The sequence below is a fragment of the Phaethon lepturus genome, unplaced genomic scaffold (genome assembly GCF_000687285.1).
Source record: "Phaethon lepturus isolate BGI_N335 unplaced genomic scaffold, ASM68728v1 scaffold54274, whole genome shotgun sequence".
NCBI lineage: Eukaryota > Metazoa > Chordata > Aves > Phaethontiformes > Phaethontidae > Phaethon > Phaethon lepturus.
In genome coordinates, this window is record NW_010535137.1 from 26,675 (window position 1) to 37,495 (window position 10,821).

Sequence of the window (10,821 nt, forward strand, 5' to 3'; positions counted from 1 at the left end):
GAATCCACCTTATCCACGCCTTCTTCTGGGGAACTCCGGCTTTTAGTGGTGCAACACATTGGAGCTGTGCCTGAGCAGTATGAAACTAGACTCTTATTTACGGTTTTAAGTAATATAGTCTCCCATAATTTTAAAATATGCAGTTTATAGTCCACTGGAAACTGTCTTTAATTTTATACTTTCTTGAATGTCCTTTGTTCTCCCAAAGACTCTGCTGCTGATGGTGCCACTATTTCATGGAAGGAAAACTTTGACCTCGCTTATGCAGAGCTGCATGAGATTGGGAGGTAATATTAACCCTGCTTATCACTGCAATAAAACATCAAAACGATGGCTTGAAGCTTTTTCCTTGGAGGAAAGTTTACAGTGCTTTTTGTAGTTAGCTTGAAAACTGCTGCTCCTTGCAAAAGCACGTTAAGTACTGATTAAACTATAGAGTGGCTAAAATATGGACTAAATCCTGTTTTGTCAAGATCAGTTGTGATTTGAGGATTGCAACCTGGCAAACTTGTGAACAATTAGGCAGCCAAATCTCTGAGAGCCACTGCTAGCTTTCGCTGGTATCTTCTCTGACATCTCTGATTTTATGTGAGCTTTTGAAGTCATGACAATGTGCTGGTTCTGGATAAGCTTAACCTCAAAGACTGAATTTGATGAAGCACATGAGGCATGTGACTGACTTAAATCACATGCCGAAGCACTTTGCTGATGGGATGGTCAGTTGAACAGCAGCCTAAATAAGAGCTGCATACGTTGTCAGACGTCGGTGCTCTGCGCAGACAACAGATAAGGGGCACGCAGACAATTCAGGTTAATGCAGTTCATTCTTCAGCTGAGAGATATGAGGCAAGTAATTCGGGGGCTGAAAGGACAGGAGTCTCTCTGGTTCTGTAGAAAGAAGAGTGATGTATTAATAAGAGGCCAAGTTCAGCACACAGTTTCACTGAGTATTTTTACTTTCAGAAATGGTGCTAGGCTTTTTTCTTAATTTCTTACTGTGTGCCTGAAACAGTGAGACAAAATGATAGGTTAGTGATTATTTAGCAAGGCTTTTCTTTTAGCTGTCTGAGAATGTTTGGGCTCTTTATTAAAGCAACTGGAGAAGGGAGACCCCAAGCTAAAAAAAGAGATAGAACCTGTAAAAGTGGCAGCAAATTGAACCCCGGGGAGATTGTTAGAGGACATCTGTATGGCTGCACAAAGCAAAGTGACACTGTTTACTCTCAGTGTTTGCTAATCCCCAAAGAATCTCTACACCCAGAGTAAGAGATGGAGGCTCTTTGTTGGAAAAGTTATGAACAACTAGTTAAATCTAATTCCTTGTGAAATATTAATGCAATGAATCAAATAACACTTCAAAAATCAGTCTGTTATTGCACTGAAAACTAGTAATTATTTATTCATGAGGCTCCTTCATTATTCTGTTGTGGTTTTTTTTTATTTCAGGGGTCGATTCTCCATAGTAAAGAAATGTGTTCACAAAGCCACCCGGAAAGACGTTGCTGTAAAATTCATCAGTAAAAAAATGAAAAAGAAAGAGCAAGCAGCACAGGAAGCAGCTTTGTTACAGCACCTACAGCATCCTCAGTATATCACTATCCATGATACCTACGAGTCTCCTACTTCTTACATCTTAGTTTTGGAACTGTAAGTATGTGGAGCTTGAATTCAAGTGTCTGGGTAGGAATCACAGCCCTCTTAAAGCCAAGGATAAAATTCACCCTGACTTCAGCAGGGCAAAGATTTTATCATCTATTTTTTATTGATTGTGATGTCAAATGAAATAGTCATTTTCTGCAGAGCTTCCACTGCCTTTTCTTTACAGTAAATAAGATTCAGAGGGACAAATAAAACTGCTTTCTACTCCGGTGAAGCTTGGGTAATTGTATCAGCAGGTAGTTTGTCCCATTGAATAGCATCAGATTTATTTGGGCAGTTTTTTCCACCTTTTATATTCAAGTAAATGTGTTTCAGCTAGACTGAAGCCTGCATTGTTCTAATACTTCTTTGTGAAAAGAGCTGTGTAGCAACTATGCTTGCCTCTGTAAGGTAGAAGTAGCAATCAAAATCCAAAATGCTTCTTTGTTACAGTATATCCAACAAAGTATATTTGGGCTATTTATTTATTTATGCAGATAAATAAAAGTAGATGGCAAACTTTTATTGGGTTAGTTTTCCCACAGAATATATTACCAGCTGAAAATGTCAGTGTTTTCTTTTCTGCATTATGCAACCAGCTCTATAAATAATTAGATGAATCCAAATAATTAAGAGGATCTGTTTTCAAAGGAATTGCCTCCGTCTATTGAATCCATCCTTAAGCAAACGAGTTTACTTTGAGACTGTTGCTAAATCTTTCAAGGACCAGAGATAACAACTGAGGATTAATCATTCTACCACTTCCATGGCCTGCAGTATCTTGAGATATCATTAAATGCTCATCAGATCTTCCATTTTAGCTTCCTCTATTTTTAGGTCATGAAGTTTCCATTGCAATTTTGTTTTCAAATATTAACTGGTCCTAGAGATACCATGTGATCTTTGATGTGCACTGTTTGATTGGTTTGTAGGATGGATGACGGTCGTCTCTTAGATTACTTAATGAACCATGATGAACTCATGGAGGAAAAAGTCGCTTTCTATATAAGAGACACAATGGAAGCCTTGCAGTATCTTCACAATTGCAGAGTGGCTCACTTAGACATAAAGGTAAGAAGAAAAGAGAATGATGGTATTATTCAGTGCCCTAGTACAGAGAGTTCCTAGCTGCACAGGCAGGGAGGAGGTGCAGTCTGTACCCCAAAGAGATGATCACTAAATGGAGAAGCACTATCTTTCAGACCTCTGGACAAGAGAAAGGACTTACTGACCTGCAGCACAAGGTCTTTTTCTTCCTTCAGACAAGAGATGCACCTATTTCCTTGATTCACTGGTTTATTCTCAAGGACTTTCTGGATTTAATGAAGGAGGAGGATGTCTGAGACAAGAGTGAGGTGTTACTAGCACCTGATTGAAGGGGAATTATAAAATAAATCCACAGGGTATGGTTTAGGCTTACACATGTATCAACTTAGCTACCAAGCTGGTAGCTGGCTTGTGCCCAGGCAAAGGAAGGAGCAAGGGAAAGCAGCATTCTGCATTGTGCTGCAGAGCCTGAGAGGGGAATTGGGTGGGAAATACACCCCGGGAGAGGTGCAGAGGAAGAACAGGCTGCATTGTGGAGATGAAATTCAGGCAGTCCCTAATGTCACGCTCATTTACATCAGCACAGCTTGTACCTCCTTTTGTTAGCACACATGGCAGGAGGCACTGCACTGTCCTGGATTCGGCATTGTACTGCTGTCCTCACCAACATCCCAGCTATCTTGGATCACAGAGAATTAGCGATTGAAGTTATGATCAAGTGTTTTGAGTTTTGTGATCTGCAACATTGATTCTGGTTGCCAGGGATATCAGATAATCTATAAGGTTCTTTTCAGACTTAAATGCCAATTAAAAATGGAGAATGAGATAAGAATTTAACTTCCTTGTATAGCGGACAATCCAGCTCCAAGGAGATCTCTTCTCAACTCTCAACCTCCAGGCATGTCAGATGAAGTGATGCTTTTATTCTTCTGCTGCCTACTACCACTATAGAAAAAAAAAAAATATTCCTTTTGTACAGTACCTTATATGAGCATTAGTCCCAAAAGGCTAAATCATCGTGGTTTCTTTCAGTAAGATTATTTGTATTTTCTGCTGTATTTATAGGACCTGTCAAAAAGTAGGTATCACTTGGAGGTAAGAAACTGCACTGAATTCTCTATTTGATCATAAGATACTTCCCAGAAACAAGGTGGGAAGCCAATTTTCTGTGACCTATTTACAGTTCTCCTGAATGAGAGATGCTAAATAGGGGACCTTCTGTTGCTAAGTGGCAAGTAGGAGATGCATTGGTAGTGACAGCAGACCTAGCCATGGACTGTCTTGTCCCAGGATCCTGCTCAAGAACGTGTTGTCTTTGTTGATGCAGGCAGCACAAGAGAAGAGCAAGTGGAGAGATCTGAACAGCAGTGTAGTGAACTTTGCTTTATATATATAGCCATGAGGCAGCAGTAAAATATGCATGAGGATGAGGGGCTATGAGACAGAAAAATGAGTCTAAGGAGGGTGCAAGACATAAATTCAGAAATCATCTCAGAGGCAACAAAGGAAGCAAAATCCATGTTAAGTCCCCAGAGCGGAGTGTATAGGCAATGCTCAGCATCTCCCACTGAGAGGCAGAGAGAACTCTTAAATACTGAAAGAGCTGGTAAAAGAGAGGGAAGACCAACTGGCATGAAATATAATTGCATTCTGGCTTGGAAGGCATGACTGTGTGCTGGTGTTTATAAGGGAACACTGGCAGCTCCATCCATTGCAACTGACAGCAATAGTAATGGCACGCACCAGAGTCCCTCCCAGGATACGTGGTAGTGGGAGCAAAGTTGAACATTTACTTCAAGAAGTAGTAATGTAACTACTTATTGAAGAACATTTCTGCTACAAATTACACATGTTTATGTAGTGAGCTGTCATGTAAACAAATGGAATCTAAATAAACTGCTCAGAGATACACAAGTCTTATCAAAATTTAAAAATCTGTCAGCGCTCTTAATCTGTAGAGATTAGTTTGGGAAATATACTGTCGGTATTTGGGACAAAGTGCAAAATCCCAGTGTGTTCCCTAGTGCAAAAGAGGGTGTTGTCATTGCAACTTCAGCACTGATCTGAATTTACAGCAGTGTAAACAGCAGCTGAGCTGGTTCCTTGTCATTCACTCTCCTGATCTGTACCTTGCACATCTGATTAAATGCAACTTTGATTGGTTACTAAACCTAAATGAAATCTACACATTTAATTTGCAAAAATGTAAGATAATTAACTTTTTGTCATCTTTTCAAAAGCCAGAAAATCTGCTTATTGATTTAAGAATCCCAGTACCTCGTGTCAAGATCATTGATTTGGAAGATGCAGTTCAGATCACAGGCCATTACCACGTCCACCACCTCCTCGGAAATCCAGAGTTCGCAGCTCCTGAAGTTATCCAAGGCCTTCCTGTCTCCCTGAGCACAGATATCTGGAGCATTGGGGTCCTCACCTACGTCATGTTAAGTGGTGTCTCTCCATTCCTGGATGAAAGCAAAGAGGAGACTTGTATCAATGTGTGCAGAGTAGATTTCAGCTTTCCACCCGAGTACTTCTCCGATGTGAGTCATGCTGCCAGGGATTTCATCAACGTTATCCTCCAGGAAGACTTCAGGAGAAGGCCAACAGCAGCCACTTGTTTACAGCATCCGTGGCTGCAACCGCACAACGGCAGCTATTCCAAGATCCCACTGGATACCTCACGCTTGGCTTCCTTCATCGAGCGCCGCAGGCACCAGTACGACGTGCACCCAGTCCCCAGCGTCAAGAGTTTCCTGATGAGCAGGCTGAACCCAGGCACGTAATGCCTCCATCCCTGGGGTCCTACACTGCTGGTCCTGAGGCCAGGCGCAGGGAGCGAGGAGCAGCAAAGCAGATCTGTCTGTACATAGTCCCGTATTCGGCGTTTGCATTTCACGTGGCTTCCCTAACTGCAGGTTACAAATCATGGCGGAGGTGGCAGTACCTGCCCAGTTCCTCAGGACCAAAGTGAAGGGGGTAACAGCGATGGGTACCCTCTCCCTCCACTTGGTGGGCTCCTCTTGGGACACGTGGTATTGTCATATCCACCGCCAAAAAAGTACTGCGGGAAGCAAACACCAACTGGAAATGAGAGCCAAAATTGCAGTTGCCTTAATCTTTGTGAGGCAGCCTTCTAAGAAATCCTCTTGATCTTGCTGAACTGATTTCAAAATGTACGAGAGATTAGGAGTAGGCTAGCTGGGGGGGAGAGAGACTAGGCTGACCTTAGCATGTACTGCAGAACTGGACTGAAGTCAGTTTTTGGTGCAGTTATTGCAAGCCTGCTCCAGGTTAACAGACAGATTTTGCACGCCCCATATGCCTGGGTTTGCCAGGATTTCAGTGGGGACTTTACTTGCATAGGACATGCAAGATCAGGCCCTAGTCACTGCTGGATCAGCTTCTGTGGTGGCATGGCTTGGATACACTCTCGTTGCGTGCTAGTGCTCAGACCAAAATCCCCCGTTAATCCTTGGGCCTTTTGCTGTGTCAAGTCAACATGCAGTACTTTTCAGAGCTACGATTAAGGCACTGAATTCATTGGAGCATACAGCTGGTTTTGACTAAGCACAATGGGACTATGATGGGTTTTTTAAAAGCATTTTATACACACTGTACAGAAATCTTTTGCAAAACCTGTGCATTGAGAAAAGGCTGTGTCCAATTTTTGCAGTATCTGTAAACTAGATGATGATGATGATGAAGACAAATTTTTTCTATCACAGGTTTTCAGTATACATATATTGTATCATATATATAAATATATATATATAAAGGATCCTGTTCCATTTCTAGCTTCAGTATTGCTTGGCCCAAAGTCCATCTAAGCCTTTCAGAGTGCAGTAGGAGTGGTGAGTTCATCCTTGTACTTACAGCTTGAAAATCTTTTTCAGTGTTCAAAGTATGTCATTCATTTCATTTCCAAACTTGTAAATATCTCTCAGCTGCCGTTAGCACCTCATCACCAAAGCATTCGTGAGGATATTTTTATGTCCAAAACCTAATTTGTAATAAAATAAAAAATATTCACAATTAAAACATTTCTCTCTTGCAAGCCAAATTGCAACATCATCATATTGATGTTACAGTGATGGAGCCAGCCTTAAGTATAACCAATGCAGGGAGCCTGCAGTCACAAATCAGCAGTTTGCAGGCTGGCCAAATCCTCCTCTCTAGCAGTGGGACTGGGAGGGGAGACACCTCCCTGGCTGGTGCTTCCCCATCCTGCTGCCACACTGTAATACTCTATAGCCTTGTAGGGTGAGGATCAAAGAGATTTTTTTTTCCCCTGGCATGCGAGGACTTTGTCTTGGTGCTGAGTGCCGTTGCTGTGCCTGTAATGGGAAATGCCAGTTGTTACCAAAGGTTTTCCTAAGGAAAAGGGCTTGATTTGACCACGTGTGCTCAGTACAGACTCTCCTGTAAGGACAAGAGTCAAATTTAATTTACCATCCAAGTAACTGCACTGTGACCTGCAATATATCTGCAGGAGCAAAAACTGTTCTCTGCCAGCAGGTGGTGGAGATACTCTGCAAATACTGTTAAATTCTTGGGGCTCTGCTAGCCCTTTTTCTGATCCATCTCCAAGCTCAGTTTCACGGCAGGTAGGAGACCTGGCGCTTCTCTTTGTGCTTGCTCTGTCAGTAAGCTGGAGTGGTCAGTATTTTGCTAGTGGAGAAGAAAGGAGGCATAGTAAAAAAACCCAACATTCAGCACCACGTGCATGCAGTACAAGAGCAGACCTTGAGGTTGGGGAGCCACAGTCCGAAGGGTGAGCCCGGGTGCCTGAGCAGAGTCAGAAGTGATGTATGAGGCTGTGTGGCTGATGGAGAGAAATCTAATACAGGGGGAAGTTGTGGAAAGGCTTGTGTTCACAGAGGCTAAACCTTCTGGATCAGCTAGAACCTCTCTCAGTTGCACTCTGTAGTGCAGCAGCTAATTTTCTAAGCAATCCAGCAGCACCTCTTAGACAAAGACCAGACTCTCATCCTGAGCACGAGTGTGAAGTATGTGATCTCTTAGCAACTGAAACTTCTTCAGACAGCAGTCATGAAAGGTTGTCTTTAATTAGCACCAGCCTCAGGTACTTTCTCACTACAGGACTGTTTGTACTTTATCCTAGCTGTCAAAGCTGGCTCTTTGTGCTCTGTGCTGCCCTTAAAAAAATGTTTATGGAAGTGTGGTTTATAAAACTCACAGCTTTTATTAGGCCTGTGGGTACAGTTTAAGCCACAGTCTTTCTGCTTGGCATTAATACAAACAAATTCTCATGTATCACATTAAATCCAGAGTTATTTATAATTTTATTTTCCTACCTCCTAGATTCGCATCTCAGACTGCAACAGCAGACACTTTGGATGCACAGAGAGGAAAAGCTGGATTGTTAAAGGGAATAGTTAAGGCTCTTGTTGCTATCAAATAACAGAAAAAAAAAAAAAACAAAACAAACAAAAGGCTGAAGGAGGATATACTGATGCTTAGATTAAAAAAAGAGATTCCTCATCAAGAGAGAGCTGGAGGAGCTGAACTCTGAAGATTTTGAATGTTATGGGATTGCTTTCCTTTATGGTTCTGCTTTTTCCATATTCATGTTAGAGAACTACTCTTCCTGGGCATTGCTCTTCTTAAAGCACATTCAGGAAAACTTGAACCTGTTAGTACTTCCAGATATGTTTGTGATTATTAACCGTTCTTGCATTTTATCTCAAAGATTTCTTTTGCCTGAGTAATATCAAGTTGACATGAAGTGCTGCTGTATGATAAATACAAAGTATTCTGAACTTGCTCTCTCGAGGTCTTTTTCAGCCAACCTGTTGTCTCCCTGCAGATCCAACAGGTCCTGTAACTCTGTTGTAAACTGTAACTCTGTTGTAAAGAGACTACAGAAGCTTGGTAAGTAGGCCTGGAGTGAGCCCACTGGGTGAGAAGCACCACAGCCGACCCCCTTTGCAGCATTCTCCAACTACTGGGTTTTTTGTGTGCATGGAATATTGCCTGTAACAAACATGGGGAAACAGAGTTTCTGATAAAGCTCCGTTCGGCCTTTACAAAGTTCCCCAGAGAGCAGCTGACTCCGAGGGGAAGATTTCCACCTGTAGCTTTACCATTCAGGGTATTCCCAAGACGGCCAAGTGAAGGCGTGATGGTAGCTGCACGCTCTAGCTTCTGTGGCAGCTTCAGACCAGCTAGAATGACCAACAGTAACACTAGCAAGGGAGCACCACAAGCCCGGTGCAGACTGGCACTACGCACACAGCCACCCCTTCAGACACCTTCACGGTGCTCTTATCCCGCACTGACATCAAAGTGCACTTGCTCACAGTGTCCCCCGGCGCTGGGCTGGGTGACAGGCCTGCAGAAAGGCAGCGGCAAAGGCAGTGGCAAAGGCACCCAGAGGGCATGGGGACACTCAATGCTCATTATTTAAGACGGCTATGTTTAATGAACACACATGGCAATGAGAAACTAGCTCAGCTCCCTCTCTTTCCACTCCTCTTGGAGCAGCCAGGCCAGGGTGTTTCACCCTTAGCCATTGAATAGGAAATCTGATTGCCCACGTAACACTGTCAGCTCCCACCAGGTGCCCCAAGCACTTGCTGCCCTGTGGGTGATCCACCAAGCTTGCCAAGCCCCCTGTGCATGTTACGACAGCGATGACACACTGTAGCCAGTCCAGGGTTTTAGACTTTAATATTTTAAAGCAATCCAGACTTTAAAATTTGTAAAATTTCTTGCTTACTTCTTGTACCAATAAGTTTTCTTTAGTCTTACTGCCTTTTTTTTTTTTCAGTATCATTTATCTTTAAAAGCATTTTACTTTTAAGCTAAGTTAATGCTGAGACAAAGTCCATGCCCTCAACTGACTTGTACCAAGTTCTGTGGCTTCAGTGGAGTTCATGAGCATTTCTGATGATGCTATTAGGCCTTTGTTACAAATACAGTGAATAAAGGCTAAACGCAGAACCACACATTATGACCTGACTATATATAACCATATTTTAATACCCCTGCAATGACGGGACTGCATCAAGTGACCTGGGATATTATAAACTTCAGAGACAGATATAAAGGCTAGTCTGTGTATACAAAGGTCTAACACAGGGGCTAACCACGTGGTTTTGTTGCTGTTCCTTTTGCTGCAGAGGTAGATTCTCCTCTAACACAGGGCTTGGATTTATTTTCCAGCTCATTATTTCATGTCCCATCAGAAAATGGTGCTTTCCCAAGGAAACAAAATAAAATCCCATTTTACTAGGCTGACTGCATACTGCCATCAAGTGATGAATTCTCATTCTGGGATCTGTATAGTGGTGAGTGTTACCATAGCGTCAGGATGCTGAATATTTTATGTAACTGTAGTCTTTATTATGAAGCTAGTGAAAAAAAAAATCTCTACTCAAGCCGTATCTCACCTTCATGTACAACTTATGATGCTGGTGCTTTTACTTCTCTTTCTACCAAACTGTTCAGCCTTGCTCTGCCACTGAAGTCAATTTGCTGATAACTTTTGGAAGGAAAACACAATAGAAAGTGCAAAAAAAGAAGAAAAAAATGAAATCTCAGACACATACACTGAGATAAGAGCAAACAGTTGGAACGTATTGATGCTTTTCAATCTTTGCAACAATCAACCGAAGGAGGAAAAAAGAAACAGTATTGCTAACAGCTCAGCATTTTCAAGGTGCAAAGTAATTCCACAGCCTTAATTATTTCAGTGTATTGCTGGTCTGCCTTAAATGTATCTTCAGTTTTATTGCAAGTTTCATTTTGTATGCACACAATGTTGTTTTGTAAAGGTTACGTTTGTAAATATTTCCTTTGTCAGTCTAATCACTCATGTGTACTGTTGTGAGGTGATTACTTGCTGTCCCACGTTGTATCTACTATACTGCCGTATATATATGATCATCTACACATGTAGCTTCAAACTGTACATCTTCTGTCCTTGCATTCCCATAAATAGACTATACTAATGATTCCGTTTCTGGGCTTTTTTGATTAAATACAATTGTTCAGAGACGACCGGGTCAGTCTTATTTCTCAGACCCTGAGGGCAGCTTCCCCAGAGGGGTCCCCCGTCGCCTGGGGGCCGGGGCCCGGGGAGCCGGGCCCGGGGTGGCGCGGGCTGGGCCT

General features: G+C 42.4%; 1 protein-coding gene across 1 annotated transcript in view; it reads left to right on the top strand.

Annotated features, from left to right (window-relative positions):
• LOC104619716 (kalirin-like) overlaps positions 1 to 5,471 on the top strand; it is a gene marked incomplete at its 5' end in the record, with an annotated part of 28,982 nt that extends 23,511 nt beyond the window's left edge. Inside the window, 4 exons of the mRNA XM_010285700.1 lie at positions 209 to 287; positions 1,447 to 1,647; positions 2,571 to 2,709; positions 4,926 to 5,471. Coding sequence (XP_010284002.1) covers positions 209 to 287; positions 1,447 to 1,647; positions 2,571 to 2,709; positions 4,926 to 5,471 — 965 coding nt within the window. The remainder of the gene's footprint in view (positions 1 to 208; positions 288 to 1,446; positions 1,648 to 2,570; positions 2,710 to 4,925) is intronic.
• Positions 5,472 to 10,821: the final 5,350 nt, after the last annotated feature.